General features: G+C 47.2%; 1 protein-coding gene across 1 annotated transcript; it reads left to right on the top strand.

Moving 5' to 3' along the window:
- Nucleotides 1–6,878: 6,878 nt before the first annotated feature.
- LOC119952007 (zinc finger protein 239-like) lies at nt 6,879–24,976 on the top strand. The gene is made up of 2 exons (XM_038775466.1): nt 6,879–7,405; nt 23,807–24,976. Exon 2 carries the CDS (start codon nt 24,120–24,122, stop codon nt 24,705–24,707), a length of 588 nt encoding a protein of 195 aa, XP_038631394.1. The 5' UTR covers nt 6,879–7,405; nt 23,807–24,119; the 3' UTR covers nt 24,708–24,976.
- Nucleotides 24,977–26,256: the final 1,280 nt, after the last annotated feature.

Here is a 26,256-nt window from a genome sequence, read left to right as displayed (position 1 = left end):
ACTGCCATCCGAACTATTCAACCTATAGAGGTTCCAATCAATATTTGGAAAGTTACAGTCACCCATGACAACTACCCTGAGACCTCCACACCTATCCATAATCTGTTTTGCAATTTCTTCCTCCACACCTCTATTACTATTTGGGGGCTGATAGACAAATCCCAACAACGTGACCACTCCTTTCTTATTTCTAACTTCAGCCCATATTACCTCAGTAGGCAGATCCCTCTCAAACTGCCTTTCTGCACCGTTAAACTATCCTTGATTAACAATGCTACTCCTCCACCTCTTTTACCATCTTCCCTACTCTTACTGAAACATCTATACACCGGAACTTCCAACAACCATTCCTGTTCTTGTTCTAACCATGAATACCAGAGCTTGTGGCCCAGGCAAATGAAAGAATGGTCACCAATGATAGAATGATTAAAATCATTAATGTTCAATAATTTGATGAATGTAGAGATCTCAGAGGGTGTGTGGTTAGAGAATATTACAGAGATAGGGATGGTCACAACCAGGGAGGAAAACAGGGATGAAAACTTCACTGAGCACAGAGGTGATGGGTGAACAAGACTTGGTGTGAGTAAACACATGGGCAGCAGAGTTTTAGATGACCTCACAATTATGAGGAGGTTGAATGTAGGAGGCTGGCTGGGAGTGCGTTAGGAGAGTTAAGTCTCAAGGTAACAAAGGAATAGATGAGAGTTTTAGCAGCAGATGAGCTGAGTCTGAGCCCACAATTGTTCACAATTTACATAGATGATTTGGAGTTGGGGACCAAGGGCAATGTGTCCAAGTTTGCAGATGACACTAAGATGAGTGGTAAAGCGAAAAGTGCAGAGGATACTGGAAGTCTGCAGAGGGATTTGGATAGGTTAAGTGAATGGGCTCGGGTCTGGCAGATGGAATACAATGTTGACAAATGTGAGGTTATCCATTTTGGTAGGAATAACAGCAAACGGGATTATTATTTAAACAATAAAATATTAAAGCATGCAGCTGTGCAGAGAGACTTGGGTGTGCTAGTGCATGAGTCACAGAAGGTTGGTTTACAGGTGCAACAGGTGATTAAGAAGGCAAATGGAATTTTGTCCTTCATTGCTAGAGGGATGGAGTTTAAGACTAGGGAGGTTATGTTGCAATTGTATAGGGTGTTGGTGAGGCCACACCTGGAGTATTGTGTTCAGTTTTGGTCTCCTTACTTGAGAAAGGACGTACTGGCACTGGAGGGTGTGCAGAGGAGATTCACTAGGTTAATCCCAGAGCTGAAGGGGTTGGATTATGAGGAGAGGTTGAGTAGACTGGGACTGTACTCGTTGGAATTTAGAAGGATGAGGGGGGATCTTATAGAAACATTTAAAATTATGAAGGGAATAGATAGGATAGATGCGGGCAGGTTGTTTCCACTGGCGGGTGAAAGCAGAACTAGGGGACATAGCCTCAAAATAAGGGGAAGTAGATTTAGGACTGAGTTTAGGAGGAACTTCTTCACCCAAAGGGTTGTGAATCTATGGAATTCCTTGCCCAGTGAAGCAGTTGAGGATCCTTCATTACATGTTTTTAAGGTAAAGATAGATAGTTTTTTGAAGAATAAAGGGATTAAGGGTTATGGTGTTCGGGCCGGAAAGTGGAGCTGAGTCCACAAAAGATCAGCCATGATCTCATTGAATGGCGGAGCAGGCTCGAGGGGCCAGATGGCCTACTCCTGCTCCTAGTTCTTATGTTCTTATGTTCTTATGTCTGGGATGGAGTCAGGCGATGTTATTGGGGTTAAAAATAGGCGGTCTTAGTGATGATGTGAATATGTGGTTGGAAGCTTGTCTTGAGTTGTGAACAGTCTGGTTCAGGCTCAGACAGAGATGCAGTTGTGTTTTGGGAGTGAAGTTTGTAGCAGGGACTGAAGACAATGGCTTCTGTCTTCCCAACATTTAAGTGGAAGAAATTTCTGTCCGTTAATGTTCTGGACGTCAGACAAGTCAGGCCGGTGTGTGACTTGGAGGAGAAGTTGGAGGTTGATGTTCACGTATACCTACTACCCTGGTCCTTCAATGTGTTGGAGGTTGAGGGTTTGGGAGATTTTGTAAAGTTCCAGTGTAGATACACAAAATATGTCTCCTTCACCCCCCCTACCACTGCAAACTTTATCTCTCTGCCACTTTCGGCTCTCATAGATGTCATAGGTCTGTGTCAGTTCAGGCTGACTCTCTTCCCTGAGGAACATTTGTAAACCAGTTTGGTGTTTAAGACAATCCAGCAGTTTTCCTGGTCACTTTTGTTCCCGGCCCCACAAATTAGATTTATTCAGTTCAATTTTACAAACTGTTTTTGTAGGTTCTCTCTCACTTCCTTTTATTCCTGTTTAAATCAATTTCACAGGGGATTAGAAGGGGAGGATTTACAGTCAGGAAACCAAAATCAAACATCACATCAGGAATTGATGGTGTTGGCCAATTTATCATAACCTGAATGTCATTGGATTTTGAACATGAAAGGAAAAAGCACCGTTCACAGTGGGGAGAAACTGTACACGTGTTCTGTGTGTGGATGAGGCTTCAGCCACTCATCTGTACTGTCGAAACATAAATGCACGCACAATGGGGAGAAACTATGGAAATGTGAAGACTGTGGGAAGGAATTTGATTACCCATCAGAGCTTGAAACTCATTGACGCAGTCATACTGGTGAGAGACCATTCATCTGCTCCACATGTGGGAAGGGCTTCACTCAGTTATCTAGCCTGATGACGCACACACAAATTCACACTGGGGAAAGACCGTTCACCTTCTCAGATTGAGGAAAGGGATTTAGTCGGTTGCCCAATTTGGTGATGCACCAGCGAATTCACACAGGGGCGAGACCGTTCACTTGCTCCACATGTGGCAAAGGATTCACTCAGTTATCCAACCTACTGAGACACCAGCAAGTTCACACTGGAGACCGACCTTTTAAATGCCCAGACTGTGGGAAATGCTATAAAAGTTCCAGGGAGCTGATGATCCATAAAATTGTTCACACTGGTGAGAGACCGTTTAGGTGTTCTCACTGTGGGACTGGATTCAGGCAATCATCTAATCTCATTGTACACCAGCGCATACACACAGGGGAGAGACCATTCACCTGCTCCATATGCGGGAAGGGATTTACTGAGTCATCTACCCTGCTGAAACACCAACAGGTTCACACTGGAGATAGACCATTTAAATGCCCAGACTGTGGCAAGTGCTGTAAAAGCTCCAGGGATCTGTTGTCCCATCAACGTGTTCACACTGACGAGAGACCGTTCAGATGCACTCACTGTGGAACTGGGTTCAAGACATCATCTAATTTCACTAAACATCAGCGGGTTCACACCGGGGAGAGGCCATTCACCTGCTCAGAATGTGGGAAGGGATTCAGAGACTCTTCCATTCTGCTGAGACACCAGCGAGTTCACACTGACGAGAGATATTTTAAATGCCCTGAATGTGGGAAGTGTTTTAAAAGTTCTGGGGAACTGATGTCCCATCAACATGTTCACACTGACGAGAGACCCTTCACGTGCTCTCACTGTGGGACTGGGTTCAGGAGTTCATCTCACCTCATCCGACACCAGCGAGTTCACACTGGGGAAAGACTGTTCACCTTCTCCATATGTGCAAAGAACAAAGAAAATTACAGCACAGGAACAGGCCCTTCGGCCCTCCCCGCCTGCGCCGATCCAGATCCTTTATCTAAACCTATCTCCTATTTTCCAAGGTCTATTTCCCTCTGTTCCCGCCCGTTCATATACCTGTCTAGATGCCTCTTAAATGATGCTATCGTGCCCGCCTCTACCACCTCCGCTGGTAAAGCGTTCCAGGCACCCACCACCCTCTGCGTAAAAAACTTTCCACGCACATCTCCCTTAAACTTTCCCCCTCTCACCTTGAAATCGTGAGCCCTTGTAACTGACACCCCCACTCTTGGGAAAAGCTTGTTGCTATCCACCCTGTCCATACCGCTCATAATTTTGTAGACCTCAATCAGGTCCGGATTCAATCAAGACGGAGGTTGAGGGGGGCCTCAACCTCCGTCTTTCCAACGAAAACAAAGCACGGTAGCACTGTGGATAGCACAATCGCTTCACAGCTCCAGGGTCCCAGGTTCGATTCCGGCTTGGGTCACTGTCTGTGTGGAGTCTGAACATCCTCCCCGTGTGTGCGTGGGTTTCCTCCGGGTGCTCCGGTTTCCTCCCACGGTCCAAAGATGTGCAGGTTAGGTGGATTGGCCATGCTAAATTGCCCTTAGTGTCCAAAATTGCCCTTAGTGTTGGGTGGGGTTACTGGGTTATGGGGATAGGGTGGAGGTTAACCTTGGGTAGGGTGCTCTTTCCAGGAGCCGGTGCAGACTCGATGGGCCGAATGGCCTCCTTCTGCACTGTAAATTCTATGTTCTATGTTCTAATCTACTCAAGCTTTATTCAAAGGGATTCAATGAGTCATCTGCCCTGCTCAAACATCAACGAGTTCACACTGATGAGAGACCTTTTCAGTGCCCAGCCTGTGGGCAGTGCTTTAAAAGTTTCAGTGACCTGGGGCGAAATTCTCCGACACCACGCCTTTCTCCTCCCTCCCCCATCTCCTCCCTCCCCCTTTCTCCTCCTTTCTCCTCCCCCTTTCTCCTCCCTCCCCCTTTCTCCTCCCTCCCCCTTTCTCCTCCCTCCCCCTTTCTCCTCTCTCTCTCTCTCACATTCTCTTCATCCTGCCCTTTGTTCCAGAGCTATTTGATCCCCCTGTGCACTGGCACAGATTTACAGTGCGGTTTAGGTTCTGTGTTTACCCCAGGTGTGGGGGCGGGGAAAAGAGGGATGGATGAGGTTAGATGGAGGATGATTTGGGAGGGGGGTGGTTCAATGCAGTGCCCCTGAGGAATGCCGAACACTCCCTCTTTTCCCCGCCCCCACACCTGGGGTAAACGCAGAACCTAAACCGCACTGTAAATCTGTGCCAGTGTACAGGGGGATCAAATAGCTCTGGAACAAAGGGCAGGATGAAGAGAATGTGAGAGAGAGAGGAGAAAGGGGGAGGGAGGAGAAAGGGGGAGGGAGGAGAAAGGGGGAGGAGAAAGGAGGAGAAAGGGGGAGGGAGGAGATGGGGGAGGGAGGAGAAAGGGGGAGGGAGAAAGGAGGAGAAAGAGGCCCAGGGGGTGGGGAGGCAGAATTAATCCAAATTCCTGCTTATTTCCTCAGACTCTTCAAAAGGTTGTTTCTCCCCAGGATTAGAAAAGGTGCCTTGATAATTCACAGCGCAGAACCCTTTCTGCGCTGTGAATTATAAAGGCAGAACCCAGAAACTTTGCCAAAAGTTTTTCCCTCTCTCTCCGCCCGTTTTTCCTGTTGTTGTGAAACTGACCTGAAATCGCAGAGGCTGAAGCTGAAATAGACAAATCCAGACACATCTCCTACCCCGGGATCCCAGCATTTCCCTCTGCATTCTAACCAGGCAATATTCCTGTGTTTAGGCAGATTGCAATATACTCACCAAAGCCCTGCTCTCAGCCAGAGGACGGACATAACTCCCTCTCTCTGTCTCTCTCTCTCTGTCTGTCCCCACAATCTACCTCTCTCTCTCTCTCAAACAAAGACAAGGCAGCTGGGAGGAAGGGAAGCCTTGAGGAAGATCTGCTGATGCCCCCATCCAATGGATGCCCGGGGCCAATGCACCGTCGCTCCCCCTCTGCACGCCGCTGCCCCCTACCCCAACCCCCTACCCCCCCACCCCCACAACCCAAAAGATGTGCAAGATAGGTGGATTGGCCACGCTAAATTGCCCCTTAATTGGAAAAAATAATTGGGTACTCTAAATTAAAAAAAAATTTTTTTTGAACAGTTGAGGCCAGAAGGCTGACTCTTGCGGCACCCTGCTGGTTACAGTTCGCCAGCTAGAAAAGGATCCATTTATCCTGACTCTCTGCTTTCTGTCAGTCAGCTATCCTCAATCCAGTCCAGTACTCTACCCCCAATCCACTGTGATCTTACCTTCTGGATCAGTCTTTTATGTGACACTTTATCAAACGCCTTCTGGAAGTCTAGATCTACCACATCCACAGGTTCCCCATTATCCATCTTGCTGGTTACGTCCTCAAAGAATTCAAGCAAATTTGTAAAGCATGACTTACCCTTCATACAGCTATGCTGACAATGGTAGATTGAGCTTTGTCTTTCCAAATGTTCAGTCATCTCCACCTTAATGACTTATTCCAGCACTTCCCCACCACAGAGGTCAAGCTAACCGGTCTTTTTGCCTCTCCCTTTTTGAATAGGGGTGTCACATTAGCGTGTTTCCAATCCACTGGGACCCTTCCAGAATCCAGGAAATTCTGAAATATAATCAATGCATCCACTATCTCCGCTGCCACCTCCCTTAATACGCTAAAGTGCAGTCCATCCCAGAGACGTATCTTTTTTAAAAAATCTTTATTGTGAAAGTAGGCTTGTGGGTGGAAACCGGAGCACCCGGAGAAAACCCACACAGACATGGGGAGAACGTGCAGCGTCCACACAGACATGACCCAAGCCAGGAATTGAACCTGGGACCCTGGAGCTGCGAAGCAACAGACTAACCACTGTGCTACCATGCAGCCTTTAATCCCATTACTTTATTCAATCCGGTCTCCCCAGTGACGGTTATTGCACCAGATTCCTCTACATTGCACCAAATTCTTCTGCATTAACTGTAGTTTTTGAAATGTTTTTATTATCTTCTACGGTGAAGACAGATAATCGGAATATACAATATAATTATCTATTCAACATATTTAATAGATCGCCAATCAGAAGGTGCCCGCATTTCACGACGGGGGTCTGTTGCGCAGGCGCGAGGCAGAGTTGTGAATTGAGCCTGCATGGGGTTCTTCCAAAGATGCGCATGTGCAGTGTCAGTGCTGCAGAGGCAGGAAGCCGAATTTTAGTCATCAAGCGAACAGGGACAGCCGGCTTGTAGGAGGGTAATGGAGGCGGCGGAGTGGGTGGATAAGCTTCATAAACACCCAGTGCATGCCGCTAAACCAGAATAAGAAAAGTTTGGTGTCGCGTTCGATCCACACGGGGCCGCGGCAGCAGCTGCCTGAGCGGAGGCCCCGAGTCCACCACCGCCATCTTTACAGGGGGCAACATGTAGAAGGACGCATGCGCAATGAACCTGCTCTGGGCAGTAAGAGTAGACAATGCTGTGAATTTCTATCCTGGTCTGCGATGGATTTCGGAAACTACTTTTACAGGGGTTTACACATACAAAACTCAAACCAACATAAATGTTGGTATTTTGTTTTCCAAACTGGACCTATGCCACGACTATTCTTTATAGGATACAAGAAGATCAGAATTTGATGGTGAAAACATCAGATCAAAACCTGACATAGTCACTCGATTCATCAGAACCTGAATGTAAGTGTGCCTGTGGAAAACGATTCAAACATCTGTGTGACTGGAAATAGGGGAGAGTAATATCATAGAATAGAATCATAGGTTACAGCATAGAAGGAGGCCATTTACCATCTTGTCTATGCCAGCCCGAGGACACTGAGATCGAAGCAAGAATTTTAAACTGAGTTCCAGTTTAACTGGGAGCCTATGTGGGTCATTGAGAACAGGGTGATGGGTGAGTGAATAGGACTCCGTGCATAGCACAGGGAACAGTGGCGTGCAGAGGTCTGGTGATGCCCGGGGCAAATCTTGATTGTATGCCCCAAAGCCCCACGTAAATATTTCATTAAATATCACCAAAAAACCTATAGAAAACGTAGTTGCACCCGTTCTAGAGCTATTCACTGACCTCTTTATCTTTAGAACATAGAACGATACAGCGCAGTACAGGCCCTTCGGCCCTCGATGTTGCACCGACATGGAAAAAAACTAAAGGCCATCTAACCTACACTATGCCCTCATCCAATAAACTTTTAAATGCCCTCAATGTTGGCGAGTTCACTACTGTTGCAGGTAGGGCATTCCACGGCCTCACCACTCTTTGCGTAAAAAACCCACCTCTGACTTCTGTCCTATATCTATTACCCCTCAATTTAAGGCTATGTCCCCTCGTGCTAGCCACCTCCATCCGCGGGAGAAGGCTCTCGCTGTCCACCCTATCTAACCCTCTGATCATTTTGTATGCCTCTATTAAGTCACCTCTTAACCTTCCTCTCTCTAACGAAAACAACCTCAAGTCCATCAGCCTTTCCTCATAAGATTTTCCCTCCATACCAGGCAACATCCTGGTAAATCTCCTCTGCACCCGTTCCAAAGCTTCCACGTCCTTCCTATAATGAGGCGACCAGAACTGTGCGCAATACTCCAAATGCGGCCGTACTAGAGTTTTGTACAACTGCAACATGACCTCATGGCTCCGGAACTCAATCCCTCTACCAATAAAGGCCAACACACCATAGGCCTTCTTCACAACCCTATCAACCTGGGTGGCAACTTTCAGGGATCTATGTACATGGACACCGAGAGCCCTCTGCTCATCCACACTACCAAGAATTTTACCATTAGCCAAATATTCCGCATTCCTGTTATTCTTTCCAAAGTGAATCACCTCACAATTCTCCACATTAAACTCCATTTGCCACCTCTCAGCCCAGCTCTGCAGCTTATCTATGTCCCTCTGTAACCTGCAACATCCTTCCGCACTGTCTACAACTCCACCGGCTTTAGTGTCGTCTGCAAATTTACTCACCCATCCTTCTGCGCCCTCCTCTAGGTCATTTATAAAAATGACAAACAGCAACGGCCCCAGAACAGATCCTTGTGGTACGCCACTCGTAACTGAACTCCATTCTGAACATTTCCCATCAATTACCAATCTCTGTCTTCTTTCAACTAGCCAATTTCTGATCCACATCTCTAAATCACCCTCAATCCCCAGCCTCTGTATTTTCTGCAATAGCCGACCGTGGGGAACTTTATCAAACGCTTTACTGAAATCCAATACACCACATCAACTGCTCTACCCTCGTCTACCTGTTCAGTCACCTTCTCAAAGAACTCGATAAGGTTTGTGAGGCATGACCTACCCTTCACAAAACCATGCTGACCATCCCTAATCATATTATTCCTATCTAGATGATTATAAATTGTATCTTTTATAATCCTCTCCAAGACTTTACCCACCACAGACGTTAGGCTCACTGGCCTATAGTTACCGGGGTTATCTCTACTCCCCTTCTTGAACAAAGGGACCACATTTGCTATCCTCCAGTCCTTTGGCACTATTCCTGTAGCCAATAATGACCTAAAAATCAAAGCCAAAGGCTCAGCAATCTCTTCCCTGGCTTCCCAGAGAATCCTAGGATAAATCCCATCAGGCCCCGGGGACTTATCTATTTTCACCTTGTCCAGAATTGCCAACACTTCTTCCCTACGCACCTCAATGCCATCTATTCTAATAGCCTGGGTCTCAGCATTCTCCTCCACAATATTATCTTTTTCCTGAGTGAATACTGACGAAAAGTATTCATTTAGTATCTCGCTTATCTCCTCAGCCTCCACACACAACTTCCCACCACTGTCCTTGACTGGCCCTACTCTTACCCTAGTCATTCTTTTATTCCTGACATACCTATAGAAAGCTTTTGGGTTTTCCTTGATCCTACCTGCCAAAGACTTTTCATGTCCCCTCCTTGCTCGTCTTAGCTCTCTCTTTAGATCCTTCCTCGTTTCCTTGTAACTATCAAGCGCCCCAACTGAAACTTCACGCCTCATCCTCACATGGGCCTCCTTCTTCCTCTTAACAAGAGATTCCACTTCTTTGGTAAACTACGGTTCCCTCGCTCGACCCCTTCCTCCCTGCCTGACTGGTACGTACTTATCAAGAACATGCAATAGCTGTTCCTTGAACAAGCTCCACATATCCAGTGTGCCCAACCCTTGCAGCCTACTTCTCCAACCTACAAATCCTAAGTCATGTCTAATGGCATCATAATTGCCCTTCCCCCAGCTATAACTCTTGCCCTGCGGGGTATAAAACCCTGGTCATGTGGGGCCTGTTTGTGCACTATGCCAGTGCATAAAGGGTCCCCAAATCCAGATATAAAGCTCTGTTCAAGATCCGAGCTCCAGCAGCTTGCAGTCAAGTAGAACATAGAACATAGACCAGTACAGCACAGAACAGGCCCTTCAGCCCTCGATGTTGTGCCGAGCAATGATCACCCTACTCAAACCCACGTATCCACCCTATACCAGTAACCCAACAGCCCCCTCCCCTTAACCTTACTTTTTTAGGACACTACGGGCAATCTAGCATGGCCAATCCACCTAACCCGCACATCTTTGGACTGTGGGAGGAAACCGGAGCACCCGGAGGAAACCCACGCACACACGGGGAGGACGTGCAGACTCCGCACAGACAGTGACCCAGCCGGGAACCGAACATGGGACCCTGGAGCTGTGAAGCATTTATGCTAACCGCCATGCTACCGTGCTGCCCCTGTCTCTGAGAATCTCCCATTTATAGGACCCTGGGCTTTAAGTATAAAGGGTAAGAGGGCAAAAGTTAAGAGGCCATGATGAATCTTCATAAAATACTGGTTCTGTCCCAAATGGGTGCCCCTGGCCCAAATGTCAAATTCTGGGCACGACAGTTTAGTAAATTGACAACTATAGAGAGGGTGCAGAGAAGAGTTTAAAAATGGATCAAAAGATAAAGATAAAGAATAAATAAAACTCACCCATGGTGGCATTGATTGCCGTTGATTCGGGAGACTTCGCGCCCTTTTTGCTCACCAGGCGCGCTCTGGCCGACCGCGGTGCGCAGGCGCGCTCCGGCCGACCGCGGTGCGCAGGCGCGCTCCGGCCGCCCGCGGTGCGCAGGCGCGCTCCGGCCGACTGCGGTGCGCAGGCGCGCTCCGGCCGCCCGCGGTGCGCAGGCGCGCTCTGGCCGACCGCGGTGCGTGCTCCGTTCTCTTCACGCTGCTGCCCCCATCCAATCGATGCCCGGGGCCAGCGCACCGTCGGCCCCCCCCTCTGCACGCCACTGACAGGGAATTAGACATTGAGGCTGATCAGTGCAGCACTGTTGGGGCAGCACGGTAGCACAGTGGATAGCATTGTGGCTTCACAGCACCAGTGTCCCAGGTTTGATTCCCCGCTGGGTCACTGTCTGTGTGGAGTTTGCACGTTCTCCCCGTGTCTGAGTAGGTTTCCTCCGGGTGCTCTGGTTTCCTCCCACAGTCCAAAGACGTGCAGGTTAGGTGGTTTGGCCATGCTAAATTGCCCTTAGTATCCAAAACGTTTAGGAGGGGTTATTGGGTTATGGGGATAGGGTGGAAGTGAGGGCTTAAGTGGGTCGGTGCAGACTCGATGGGCCGAATGGCCTTCTGCACTGTATGTTCTATGTTCACAGCACCAGGAACCTTGGTTTGATTCTGGCCTTGGGTGATTGTGTGGAGTTTGCATGTTCACAGATCATAGAATTTCCAGTGGAGAAGGAGGCCAGTCGGCCCATCGAGTCTGCACTGGCTCTTGGGAAGAGCATCCCACCCAAGCCCACACCTCCACCCAATTCCCGAAATCCAGTAACCCCACCCAACACTAAGGGCACTTTTGGACATGAAGGGCAATTTAGCATGGCCACTCCACGTAATCTGCACATCTTTGGACTGTGGGAGGAATCCGGAGCACCCAGAGGAAACCCACGCACACACTGGGAGAATGTGCAGACTCCGCACAGCCAGTGACCCAGCCGTGAATCGAACCTAGGACCCTGGAGCTGTGAAGCAATCGTGCTAACCACTATGCTACCATGCTGCCCATGTTCTTCCTGTGTCTGCTTGGGTTTTCTCTAGGTGCTTCGGTTTCCTCTGACAATCCAAAGATGTTCAGATGAGACCTGGTTATCGGGATATGGCGGGGGCCAAGGTAAAAGTAAGGTCCTTTTTTTTGGAGGATCGGTGCAAATTCGATAGGCCAAATGGTCTCCTTCTGCACTATAGGGATTCTTTGGATGTCACAGGTCTGCAGCACAGAGGGTCTCTGCCCTCACCACCCTGTCACGCACTAAGTTCCAGGCTTGCATCACCACCTGGGTAAAAATGTTTTTCCTCACATTGTTTTGAAATCTTTGGCCTCTTAACTCTGCGCCCCAGATTTGATTTGATTTGATTTATTATTGTCACATGTATTAGTATACAGTGAAAAGTATTGTTTCTTGCATGCTGTACGAACAATGCATACCGTACATAAGGAAGGAAGGAGAGACTGCAGAATATAATGTTACAGTTATAGCAAGGTGTAGAGAAATGATCAACTTAATACGAGGTAAGTCCATTCAAAAGTCTGATGGCAGTAGGGAAGAAGCGGTTCTTGAGTCGGTTGGTACGTGACCTCAAACTTTGGTATCTTTTTCCTGACGGAAGGAGGTGGAAGAGAGTATGTCCGGGGTGCATGGGGTCCTTAATTATGCTGGCTGCCTTTCTGAGGAAGTGGGAATTATAGAGTCAATGGATGGGAGGCTGGTTTGCGTGATGGACTAGGCTACATTCACAACCTTTTGTAGTTTCCTGCGGTCTTGGGTCATTAATCCCTCCAAGAGGAAATGTTTCTTCCTGTCTACTCTATCTATGCCCTGATAATTTTATACATCTCAGTCATGTCCCCCCCTCAGTCTCCTCTGCTCCAAGGAAACAATCCAAGTCTTTCCAATCTCTCTTCACAACTAAAACGCTCCAGCCCAGGCAAGATTTTGGTAAATCTTCTCTGCACCTTTTCCAGTGCTATCACATCCCTCCTATAATGTGGATTCCAGAACTGCACACAATACTCTACATAACCAACATTTTATACAGTTCCTGCATAATCTCTCTGCTCTTAAACTCTTTGCCTTGGCTCATAAAGACAAGTATACCACCTGCCTTCTTAGCCACTGTGTCCATACACACTGCTACCTTAAGAGGCTGGTGTACATGCACATCAGAATCCCTCTCTGATCCTTGTTGTTTCCTAGCACCCTCCCATTCATCATGTATTATATAATCATAGAAAAGTTACAGCACAGAAGGAGGCCATTTGGCCCATCTTGTCCATGCCAGCCTGAAGACACCAAGGCACCCTTTCTTTTTTTTTTGTTTTTAGAAATTGAGAGCACACAACTCATGTTTTCCAATTAAGGGGCAATTTAGCGTGGCCAATTCACCTACCCTGCACATCTTTGGGCTGTGGGGGTGAAACCCATGCAAACAAGGGGAGAATGTGCACACTCCACAGACAGTGACCCAGGACTGGGATCGAACCTGGGACCTTGGCAAGGTGCCCTTTCTAATCCTACCTTCCCACACCCGATCCTAAAGTTTGGAGCACCTAAAGTACAGGTCCAGGTACGTTTTAAAAGAGTTTAGGTCTCTGCCTCCATCACCAATTCGGGCAGCGAATTCCAGACTCCCACTGCCCTCTGTGTAAAAATGTTTTTTCCTGATGTCCCCTTTACATCACTTATCTTGAATCTTTGTACCTGGTTCTGTATTCCCTTGTCTTGTTTGTCCTGTACAAGTGCATCACCTGACACTTATCCGGACTGAATTTAATTTGCCACTGATCAGCCTATTGGATCAGGTCTATATAGAACATAGAACAGTACAGGCCCTTCAGCCCATGATATTGTGCCGACCATTTATCCTAATCTAAGATCAATCTAACGTACACCCCTTCAATTTACTGCAGTCCATGAGCCTGTCCAAGTGTCACTTAAATGTCCCTAATGACTCTGACTCCACCATCTCTGCTGGCACTGCATTCCACGCACCCGCCACTCTCTCTGTAAAGAACCTACCTCTGACAGCTCCCCTGTACCTTCCTCGAATCACCTTAAAATTATGTCCCCTCGTGACAGCCATTTCCGCCCTGGGGAAAAATCTCTGGTTATCCATGCCTCTCATCATCTTGTACAGCTCTATCAAATCACCTCTCTTCATTCTTCGCTTCAGTGAGAAAAGCCCGAGCTCTCCCAACCTTTCTTCATAAGACATGCCATCCAGTCCAGGCAGCATCCTGGTAAATATCCACCTGTAATCTAAGGTGATCTTCCTGAATGTTTACCACCCCACCAATTTTCGTATCATTTACAAACTTGGTGATCAACCCTCCTACATGCATGCCTAAATTTAAAAAAAAATAAATTTAGAGTACCCAATTCCTTTTTTTTCCAATTAAGGGGCACTTTAGTGTGGCCAATCTATCTACCTACCCTGCACATCTTTGGGTTTTGGGGGTGAGACCCCTGCAGTCAGGGGGAGAATGTGCAAACTGCATATGGACAGTGAGGCAGCAGTGCTCTCACTGCGCCATCGTGTCGCTCCACATGTCTAAATCATTGATCTGACCACAAAAAGCAAGGGCCCCAAAAATGATCTCTGTGGGATCCCCTGGGACACAGTCAGAAAAACAGCCCTCGACCACTGCACTCTGCTTCCTGTCACGAGCCAATTTTGGATCCAATTTGCCACATTTCCTTGGATTCCATGGGCACTATCAGTCTCCCATGTGGGACCTCATCAAAAGCCTTTCTGAAGTCCAAGTAGACTATTTCAAATGCATTTGCATCATCTGCACACCTGGTCACATCTTTGCAAAATTCAGTCAAGTTGGTCTGACATGACCTCCACTGAAACCATGCTAACTATTCCTGATTAATCCCTGCCTCTCCAAATGCAGATTATTTGTCTCTCAGAATGGCTTCCAATAATTCACCATGAACTGACTGGCCTGTAATTTCCTGGTTTATCTCTTCTGGAATAACGGTATGACATTGACTATCCTCCAGTCCTTCGGCACCTCTCCTGTAGTCGGAGAGGAATTGAAAATTATTGCCAGCACCCCTGTTATTCCCTCCCTTGCTTCACTGAACAGCCTGGGATACATTTCATCTGGTGCTGATTCAGGCTGATTGACAGATCAATACTCACTACTTCCTGGCCTGGAGACAGAAATCTGAAAATCTTTGTGCAGGCTGCCAGACAGATATATGTCTTTATTACTGGACTAAAAATGTGTTACATGTAGGCTATTCCTTTCCCTTCAGTTCCTGCAAGTCACCAATTTCCCCCCGAGAAAAGAATGGAAAGCAGCACCCCCCCCCCCCCCCCCCCCCCACTTGCCCTGTTCCCCCTGCAGCACTCTCCCCTTCTACCGGCCCCATGTTTACCTTTGGTGCTTTTATTTCCCACCCCTTCTTGCCCCCTACCCACACCTCCCATTCTCTTCCTTACTTCTTCGCCAGTCCTGGGTCCCCCTTTGCTCCCTACTGGACACTGGTTACAAAGGGTCCTGGAACAAGTTGGTGAACAGCCTCCAAGTTTTGTGGAAGCCTTCCTCCAATCCTTTGATGGCATATTTCATTTTCTCTAATTCTGCCAGATTGGACAGCCAGTCTGCAGCCTTATGTGCTGCTGATCGCCAGCCGAACAGAAGTCTTTGGCGGGCGATCGGGGAGGAAAATGCCATGGCGTCAGCCCCTCTCCCCATGAAAAGCTCTGGCTAGTCTGATATGCCTGAAGCCGCCACCAGCGGGTAAGGCTCTACCCTCACACCCACATGGACATAGCCTCGAATAAGATCGTCAGTAACCAATGAGTCTGGGGAAAGACCAGGACATGTAGGCGTGGTTGGCCGGGCCCCATTTACATTTGTCCTCCACCTCTGGGAAGAACCCGCCCCCTGGTTAGGTGCAGTCTATGCACCACCTTTAGTTGCATTCAGCTCAGCCCGGCGCATGTGGAGGTGGAGTTTGCACCGTGCAGTGCTTTGATGCAGAGTTCTCCCCCAATCTCCCTGCCTAGCTCTTTCATCCATTTCTTCCTGTATCGTCCAGGGGTGAGCATATTTCTTCCACTAATCTTCCGTACATGTCCACACAGTTTCCGTCTTCTAGCTCACCCGCTGTCCAGAAGTGCGAGTCCTGGTATCTGGGTGAATCGCATTGTTTCCTCGCGGGGAAGGTTTTTGACTTGGTTATATCTTAGTATGTTCCCTTTTGGGAGCTGGAACTTGTCCATTAGCTCCCCTAGGGTTGCTACTGTGTCTTCTATGGTACATATCTCTGACCTTCAGAGTCCCTTCGTCCTGTCTCCACCTTTTGAAGGAGACGACCATTGTCGCAGGGGTGAACTTGTTTTTGCAGATGAGGGCCATGGTGGACGTCTCGGTCAGACCAAATTGATGTCGTATTTGGTTCCACGGTCGAAGTATGGCTACTACCACTAGGCATTTTGAGTATCTGCTCAGAGGAGATGGGAGTACTGTCATGGCCAATGCTTGGAGTGATGTCCCCATGCAGGAACCCTCCTCCATTCTGACCAGGTTAAGTTTATAACCTGAGAAGGCTCTGAACTCCTTCAGGAGTTTCATTATTCCTTCCATGCTGATCAGGGGATTTGAGATGTAGAGGAGCAAGTTACCCGCATAGTGTGAGACTCCGTGCTCTCTGACTCCCTTTCTGATGCCTCTCCACCCCTTTGCCAATCTAAGGGCGATTGCCAGTGGCTCAATCGGCAGGATAAACAGGAGCAGAGACTGCGAGCCTGCCTCGTTCCTCTTTGCAGCCGGAAGTATCCAGAGCGGTTGGTGTTTGTCTGTACGTTCGCCATAGAAGCGTTGTACAAAGGTTTTGCACATCAGGTGAACCCCAGCACGGTAGCACAGTGGTTAGCACAGTTGTTTCACCGCTTCAGGGTCCCTGGTTCGATTCCCGGCCTCGGTCACTGTCTGTGCGGAGTCTGCACGTTCTCCCCATGTCTGCGTGCGGTTCTCCGGGTGCTCCGGTTTCCTCCCACAGTCCAAAAATGTGCAGATTAGGTGGAATGGTCATTCTAAATTGCCCTTAGTATCCAAAAAGGTTGGGTGGGGTTACTGGATGATGGGGATTGGGTGGAGGTGTGGCGTAGGTAGGGTGCTCTTTCCAAGGGCCGGTGTAGACTCGATGGGCTGAATGGCCTCCTTCTGCACTGTAAATTCTATGATTCAAACCCAAACGGTTCAAGTACCTCGAAGAGTACCACCATTTGACCCTGTCGAAGGTCTTTCACCTCTGGTGTTCTCTCCCCGGATGGGGTCATGATCATGTTCAGCAGGCGCCTGATGTTCGCTGTTAATTGTTTGTCTTTGTTATGGCCCAGGGTTTAGAGAACCCCAAAGTGTATCATGGAGTTCCCCTGACCCACAACTTTTAATAGATTGTCGCATGGGGAGCACACAGCCCACTCTACAGGTGTGGTACAGCAGAAATGGAAAAGTATTTTTTAAAGCAAAACAATGTTTATTCTATGAACTCAAGTTAACCTTTTTAAAACATAGTGAACATCTTAGCAACCATCAATTCAAATACAACCCCCAAAGAATACAACACTAAGTAATGATTAAGCTGTCCTTTTCACATCCATAAGACTTAAAAAAAACCTTCAAAACAGAAACACACCAGGTTAAAGTCACTACTGTTATGAGTTTAAATCACCAGGATCGATTTACAGTCCTTAGATTAGAGAGAGAGATTCATACACCTTCTGGCTGTGACTGCAGCAATCCAGCTCTGAAAACAAAACTAAAACACACCCTGCAGCCTGCTCAAAAACGGAATTAAAAAGCTGACAGACAGCCCAGCTTCACCCACTCTCTGACATCACTGCAGTGGTAAACACCCAATTCTTAAAGGTACTCTCACATGACACCTTTGACAAAGCCTGTCCATTCTTCCATGATGCCTGTGGCAAGCATCTCTAGTTGCCTCGCCAGGATCTTGGCATCAATATTAAGGAGTGAAATGGGTTTGCATGACCCGTATTCCATCGGGTCTTTGTCCTTAATCGAGGCTTATGCCATCATTGGCGGCAGGGTTCCGCTTGTTCGTGAGTCGGCGAACATCTCCCGCAGGTGCGGGGCCAACGTTGGTGCAAATTGTTTGTGGAAGTCTGCTGGGAATCTCTCTGATCCCGGCGCCTTCCCCAGTTGCACGGTGTTAATGATCTCCATGACTTCCTTCAGTTTTAATGGTGCTTCCAGGCCCCATCTCCTGTCCTCCCCCACGAACGGCAGATCCAGTCCATCGAGGAACTGCTTCATCTTCCAGTCCCCCTCTGGGGGCTCAGAAGTGTACGTCACTCGGTAGAAGGTCGCAAAGGCCTGGTTAATCTCATCTGGAGCTGTAACTAGCCATTCCTATACCTCACCCGAGCTATTTTCATCATGGCTGGCTGCTGTTTCAGCTGATGAGCCAGCAGGGCTGCATGATATCACAGTGGTTAGCACTGTTGCTTCACAGCTCCAGGTTCGATTCCCGCTTGGGTCACTGTCTGTGCGGAGTCTGCATGTTCTCCCTGTGCCTGCGTGGGTTTCCTCCGGATGCTCCGGTTTCCTCCCACATGTCCCGAAAGACATGCTGTTCGGTGAATTGGACATTCTGAATTCTCTCTCGGTGTAACCGAACAGGCCCTTTGGAATGGGGCAACTCGGGGATTTTCACAGTAACCTCAATGCAGTGTTAATGTAAGCCTACTTGTGACAATAATAAAGATTATTTCAACTGGTCTGGTATCGATGTTCATAAAAGATGTCTGGTGGAGCTGGTGCACTACTTTCCTAGTGGACAACAAATCAAAGTCCACTTGTAGCTGTTTCCTCTCCGCCAGTAGTTCCACAATCAGGGCCATGGAGTACTGCAGAATCACTTCCTGTATGGAGTTGATTAACTATTGCCTTGCTGCCCTCTCCTTCCTATCTTTGAGCGCCCTGTATGCAATAATGTGTCTCCCCCCCCCACCCACCCCTCACCCCATATCAATGCCTTCAGTGCCTACCAGAATGTGGAGGGTGCGACCTCTTGATTCTGGTTGCAGGTTATGTACCCATTGATGGCTTGTGATATTCACCTCACGGAAAATCATCTTGGCGAGGTGGGCCATGTCCAGCCTCCATGGGGTGGGGGGGTTGTCTCCTACCTCACATTCACATAGTCTGGAGCGTGGTCGGAGATTCCTATTGCAGAGTACTCCCCTCCTCCTATCTAGTGACCCAGAGCCGGGATCGAACCTGGGACCTCGGCGCCGTGCTGCCAAGGATCTGTTCTTTATCTTGGAACCTATGGAGCTTAGCGATGATGGACCTCGGTTGTTGCCGAGACCCACAGTGCGGAGGTTCTGGCGGCATGACCATTTCTCCTGGTCCTCCACCACAGAATTTACAGTGAAGAAGGAGGCTATTCGGCTCATCGAGTCTGCACCGGCCCTTGGAAAGAGCACCCTACTTAAGCCCATGCCTCCACCCTATCCCCGTAACCTAGTAATCCCACATAACCCATTAAGGGGGGCAATTTAGCATGGCCAATCCTAACCTGCACATCTTTGGACTTTCCCGAGTGATTCCTGGGACACGACCAACCTTGCCACCTCCGCTTCCAATGAGGTAATTTGGTCACCCTGGTTGGTAGTCGCCTTTTTGAACTCGCGCACCATCACTTTCTGCGCCTTCAGCCACCACTCCCTCTTCTCCAACTCCTCCTTGATGGGGTGAGAGCAACTGCGACCACCACCTTCACCGTCGCCATCATCTCCTTCTTGATCACTTCTCTGTGTTTAAGCAGCTTCTGTGTTAGCAGCTTGATCCATTGACTTATTGGCGTGGTCCAGCGTGGGGGTCAGCAACCCAGCTATGTCCGGCTACACCTCGCTCCGCGTGTCCACTGCCTGTCTTGGCTCTTGCTTAGTTTGCTGTCCTTTTGGCCCCCTGGCTAGTTTGTGGGCATCTTCTTTGTGTTGGTGATGTTTGTGGAGAAGGAGGTGGAGCGGTTTTGCTGGCTTAGTGGCCTATTTTCTGGCTAAATATGACAAATTCCAAGTTTCCAGGAGGAAAGCCACCTTTCCTGCGACTGCTGAACACATCCCTGCCACCGGAAGCCGTGTGGTTACTTTCCTTTTTTAAAATAAATTTAGAGTACCCAATTCATTTTTCCAATTAAGGGGCAATTTTAGCGTGGCCAATCCACCTCCCCTGCACATCTTTAGTTGTGGGGGCAAAACCCATGCAAACACGGAGAATATTCAAACTCCACAATGACAGTGACCCAGAGCCAGGGTCGAACCTGGGACCTCGGTGCTAACCGAGTGCTAACCACTGTGCCACCATGCTGGTTACTTTTCTAATGTTCCCAATTAAAAGGGTGGTTTTCCCAGGAGCTGGCTGACATTTAAGGGTAAGTTAATATAAGGCAGATAAAAGGGCAGCATGGTGGCGCAAGTGTTCAGCACGGTTGCCTCATGGCGCCGAGGTCCCAGGTTCAATCCCAGCTCTGGGTCACTGTCTGTGTGGAGTTTGCACATTCTCCCTGTGTTTGCGTGGGTTTCGCCCCCACAACCCAAAGATGTGCAGGCTAGGTGGATTGGCCATGCTAAATTGACCCTTAATTGGAAAAAATTAACTGGATACGCTAAATTTATTTTTTAAAAATATAAGACCGATTTGGCCTCGATAGCAAAAGGAATAGAATAAAAAAGCAGGGAAGTGTTGCTATAACTGTTCATGGCATTGGTGAGACCGCACCTGGAGTACTGTGTAGTGTTTTAGTCCCCTTATTTGAGGAGGAATTTAGTGGCATTGAAGGCAGGTCAGAGGAGGATCACTGGATTGATGCCAGGGTGAGAGGTTTGTCTTATGGAGAGTGATTGAGCGGTTTAGGCCTCTACTTGCATTTAGAAGAATGGGAGGAGATCTAATTGAGGTATATAAGATGAAGACAGCAGAGCAAAAATGGCAGGAGTTTGTATGCATAATTGAGGACACTGTACAGAGGTTCATCCCCAAGAAAAGAAAGATTGTCCGGGGAGGGATTAGACAGCCATGGCTGACAAAGGAGGTCAGGAAATGTATCAAAGAAAAAGAGAGATCCTATAAAGTGGCCAAAAGCACTGGGAAATCAGAAGATTGGGAAGGTTACAAAAACAAACAGAGGTTAACAAAGAGACAAATAAGGAAGGAGAGGATCAAATATGAAGGCAGGCTAGCCAGTAATATAAGAAATGATAGTAAAAGTTTCTTTCAATACATAAGAAACAAACGACAGGCCAAAGTAGACATTGGGCCAATTCAAACTGATTCCGGAAGGCTAGTGATGGGAGACGAGGAAATGGCTGGAGAACTTAATAAGTACTTTGCGTCTGTCTTCACAGTGGAAGACATGAGTGATATCCCAAAAATTATAGAGGGTCAGGGGGCTGAGTTGAGTATGGTTGCCATTACAAAAGAGATGGTGCTAAAAAAGCTAAAAGGTCTTAAAATTGACAAATCTCCTGGTCCCGATGGTCTACATCTTAGAGTTCTGAGGGAGGTGGCTGAAGAAATAGCGGAAGCGTTGGTTGAGATCTTTCATAAATCACTGGAGTCAGGGAAAGTCCCGGATGATTGGAAGATCGTTGTTGTAACCCCCTTGTTCAAGAAAGGATCAAGACAAAAGATGGAAAATTATAGGCCAATTAGCCTAACCTCGGTCGTTGGTAAAATTCTAGAATCGATCGTTAAGGATGAGATTTCTAAATTCTTGGAAGAGCAGGGTCGGATTAGAACAAGTCAACATGGATTTAGTAAGGGGAGGTCGTGCCTGACGAACCTGTTAGAATTCTTTGAGGAGGTGACAAGTAGGTTGGACCAGGGAAACCCAGTGGATGTGGTCTATCTGGATTTCCAAAAGGCCTTTGATAAGGTGCCACATAGGAGGCTGCTGAGTAAGGTGAGGGCCCATGGTGTTCGAGGTGAGCTACTGGCATGGGTTGAGGATTGGCTGTCTGACAGAAGGCAGAGAGTTGGGATAAAAGGTTCTTTTTCGGAATGGCAGCCGGTGACCAGCGGTGTCCCACAGGGTTCAGTATTGGGGCCGCAGCTGTTCACCATATATATTAATGATCTGGATGAAGGGACTGGGGGCATTCTAGAGAAGTTTGCCGATGATACGAAGTTAGGTGGTCAGGCAGGTAGTGCTGAGGAAGTGGGGAGGCTGCAGAAGGATCTAGACAGTTTGGGAGAGTGGTGCAGGAAATGGCTGATGCAATTCAACGCGAGAAAATGTGAGGTCTTGCACTTTGGAAAAAAGAATCCAAGCATAGACTACTTTCTAAACGGTGAGAAAATTCATAAAGCCAAATTACAAAGGGATCTGGGAGTGCTAGTCGAGGATTCCCTAAAGGTAAACATGCAGGTTGAATCTGATTAAGAAAGCGAATGCTTTCTTGTCATTTATCTCAAGAGGGTTGGAATATAAAAGCAGCAATGTGCTACTGAGCCTTTATAAGGCTCTGGTTAGGCCCCATTTGGAGTACTGTGTCCAGTTTTGGGCCCCACATCTCAGGAAGGACATACTGGCACTGGAGCGGGTCCAGCGGAGATTCACACGGATGATCTCTGGAATGGCGGGTCTAACATATGATGAACGGCTGAGGATCCTGGGATTGTATTCATTGGAGTTTAGAAGGTTAAGGGGAGATCTAATAGAAACTTACAAGATAATACATGGCTTAGAAAGGGTGGACGCAAAGAAACTGTTTCCGTTAGGCGAGGAGACGAGGACCCGAGGGCACAGCCTTAGAATTAGAGGGGGTAAATTCAGAACAGAAATGCGGAGACATTTCTTCAACCAGAGAGTGGTGGGCCTGTGGAATTCATTGCCGCGGAGTGCAGTGGAGGCCGGGACGCTAAATGGCTTCAAGGCAGAGATAGATAAATTCTTGATGTCGCGAGGAATTAAGGGCTACGGGGAGAATGCTGGTAGGTGGAGTTGAAATGCCCATCAGCCATGATTGAATGGCGGAGTGGACTCGATGGGCCGAATGGCCTTACTTCCACTCCTATGTCTTATGGTCTTATGATAAAAGGATTGACAAAGTAGATGCAGAGCAGATGCTTCCTCTTGTGGGACAATCCAGAATGAGAGGTCACAGTTTTAGAGCAAGGGACAGCAGATTTATAACAGAGATGAGGAGAAATTACTTCTCTCAAAGGGTCGTGAATTTGTCGAATTCACTACCCCCGAGTGCAGTGGATGTCGAGACCTTGAGGAGATGGCCAGATTTTTAATTAATAATGGGTTAATGGGTTCTGGAGAATGTTCAGGAAAGTGGAATTGAGGCCGAGAGCAGATCAGCCATGATCGTATTGACTGGCAAATCGGGCTGAATTGCCTACTCCTGCTCCTAGTTCTTATGATCTGTCTGGTGTTGTTTTGTGGCACAGAGTAGATCTATTATTTATGGTTCTGTAATAAAGTATTTTTATTTTTAGCTTTTTAATATAGTACTGCAGCTACGTTATATATTTCCATTCACAGTCATTATGGTACAGGAGTCGTCCATTTGGTAACTCGAGTCCATTCTGACTCTCTGTAGAACAATGCAGTAGGTTCCATTCCCCTTCAGTATTCTCATTCCCTGCAAGTTTATTTCCTTCAACTGTCCATCCAATTTAATTTTCAAATCGTTGATCATCTCTGCTTCCGGCACGCACACCACACACCAGCTAAATAAAGATTTTCTTCTCATTCCCCCATGCAGCGTGTGATACTCTGCTATGTATCACATCCATTTTCTAGTCCAATAAATACTTTGTGCATTAACTCAGTGAACATGGATCTCTGAAGCAACATCTTCAGGAGAATTGGAAGGATGTATATTAAGTACAGCAGAGTGTGAATGGTGGGATAGTTTGCAGGATGGAGATTTACAGCTGTTGGGAAATGAGAGAGGAAAGAATGTTCTGTAAAAACTAGAATTGTCTTGTTCTGAATTTCTATCCTATACTGACTGTGATGACTTTTGTAAACTCCTTTTACAGGATATCAGATTGGATGTTGAGTCAAGATCTGACAGTCACTTGATTCATAAAACCTGAATACCACTGGCCTTTGAATCTATAAGGAGAAATGTTTGTCGGTTCTATCTTTCGAAGAGTTTAAACATCAATGTGACTGGAAAAGCACCTAGACACTCGGACACCTGAGTGTGAGTGTCCCAGGGACTGTGGAAAGAGCTTTAACCAGTTACAATTTATCACATCACAGCTGGGAGGAACCTTGCATGTGTTGTTTGTGTGTGGACAAAACTTCAACTCATCGCCCAATCTGGAGAGACACTAGCAGACCCGCACCATGGAGAAACCGTGGAAATGTGGAACCTGTGGGAAGGGATTCAGATCACCCTCTGTGTTGGAAATTCATCGACGCAGTCATACTGGAGAGAGGCCTTTTGCCTGCTCTGAGTGTGGGAAGGGATTTACTGAATCATCCCACCTGCAGACACACAAGCAAATTCATACCAGGAAGGGTCTGTTCACCTGCTTGGAATGTGGGAAGGGCTGTACGGAGCCATCCCACCTACAGACACAAAAGCAAATTTCCACTGGCATGAGACCATTCACCTGCTCTAAGTGTGGGAAGGGATTCACTCGATCAGATAACCTAATGGCACACCAGATCGTTCACACTGGGGCGAGGCCGTTCATCTGCTCCGTGTGTGGCAAGGGATTTGGTGCTTCAAATACTCTGCTGAGACACCAGGAAGTTCACACCGGGGAGAGGCCGTTCACCTGCTCTGACTGTGGGAAAGATTTCACTCGGTCATCCAGCCTGCTGAGACACCAGCGACTTCACACCGGGGAGAGGCCATTCACCTGCCCCACGTGTGGGAAGGGATTCGCTCAGTTATCCAACCTGCTGAGACACCAGCAAGTTGAGTGATGACAGGGGTTGGATGCTGCTGTTAATCTCACCAAGGATTGAACCACAGACCTGACATTTGAATTGGTTCGGAGGGTTTCTTTCTGCTGGACTAGCTGGCCTCACAACTTTGCTTGCAGTGGGCTGATGCTCTTGAAGTCTGCGGTAGCAGATTTCCACTGAAATGATCCACAAAAGCTGATGAAGGACATTTATTTTATCCTGGACAGTAAATAGTGCTTTCCCTACCACTACAAGGTTGATCTAAATAAATACATTTGTCTCTGTTCCATTGAGTCTACAGCACAGGGCCAGGCCAGTTGGCTCAATTGGTCCCTGTCAGTATTTATGCTCCACATGAGCCACCATCTACCCCTCTTCATCTCCCCCATCAGCATATCCTTTCTCCCTCATGTATATATCTCACTTCTCCATCAATGTATTCATGCTGTTCATCACAACCACTGGCAGTGGAAGCAAGTTCTCACCACTCGTTGGGTAAAGCGGTTTCTAATGAAATCCCTATTGGATTATTAAACCCCTGACAATGCCCGCAGCATTTGTAACAAAAAGGATGATTATCAGCGCGAATAGAGATAATTGTATGGCCTGATAGACGTCAGAGACTTCTAGAAAGGTGACCAAGACTGGGATCTAAATGTTGAAGGGCATTTGACATAGAATGGCAGGAAGCTAGGAAAAGATGATGGGGTCACTCCCGTTAATTAAGGATGGATTAGTTCAGTACAGAGTGACCATCTTAACCTGAAAGATCAGAATGTAGGATCAATTTGGTTCGAGATAAGGAATAGTGAAAATATGAGGTCTCCTGTGGGAGTAGCTAATGGGCCTTTCTAAATCCCTATTCTTTTTCAAAAATACATTTCAAGTACTTCATCATTTTCCAGGTCCCAGTCACATACTTTTTTCATTTTTGTGTGTTCGGTTATCTTAATAATACCTCCATAAAACTCTTAGACAATACCATCATCTTATCCCTCAACTTTATATAAACTAATCTTCTTAAATCTTCATCCAAAGCATTCCAAAGATTCACCCCACAAACTGAAATACAGACTTTAAAGTTGTACAAACAACATTTTTGAACGTTGTTTTTTCTACTTCATTCACAATTGTCATCCTTTGAAGTCGACTTTTTTTTTGCAAATTTTCAGGCAATGATTTATTTTTTGCTTCATACAAAATCATTGCAGTTTTCAGTTCAACTGACTCCCTAAACTTCAACGCCTGCAATTTTTATAAATCATTTGTTGCTAAGTTCATTCCACTTAGTATTCTTCTAACTTTTTTCTGCATAATATAGATTAGATTAATATTCGTTTTTTTAATGTTTTCTACAAACCTCTGAACAATAATTTCAATATGGAAGAATAAGTCAACAAGACAAAATGCACAATCACTGCCGAGCCAATATTAGTTTAGTTTTACTCAGGATTTCAATACTTTTTATAGAATCATAGAATCACTACATTGCAGAGAGGCCATTCGACTCATCGAGGCTGCACGGCCCTTGGAAAGAGCACCCTACTTAAGCCCACGTCTCCACCCT

This window comes from Scyliorhinus canicula, chromosome 17 (genome assembly GCF_902713615.1).
Source record: "Scyliorhinus canicula chromosome 17, sScyCan1.1, whole genome shotgun sequence".
Taxonomy (NCBI): Eukaryota; Metazoa; Chordata; class Chondrichthyes; order Carcharhiniformes; family Scyliorhinidae; genus Scyliorhinus; species Scyliorhinus canicula.
The sequence above is the reverse complement of the archived record's forward strand: the minus strand, read 5'-3'. Positions and strand labels throughout refer to the sequence as shown.

Coding starts and splice junctions, on each gene's coding strand:
- LOC119952007 (XM_038775466.1), top strand. CDS start 24,120: ATGGAGAAACCGTGGAAATGTGGAACCTGTGGGAAGGGATTCAGATCA.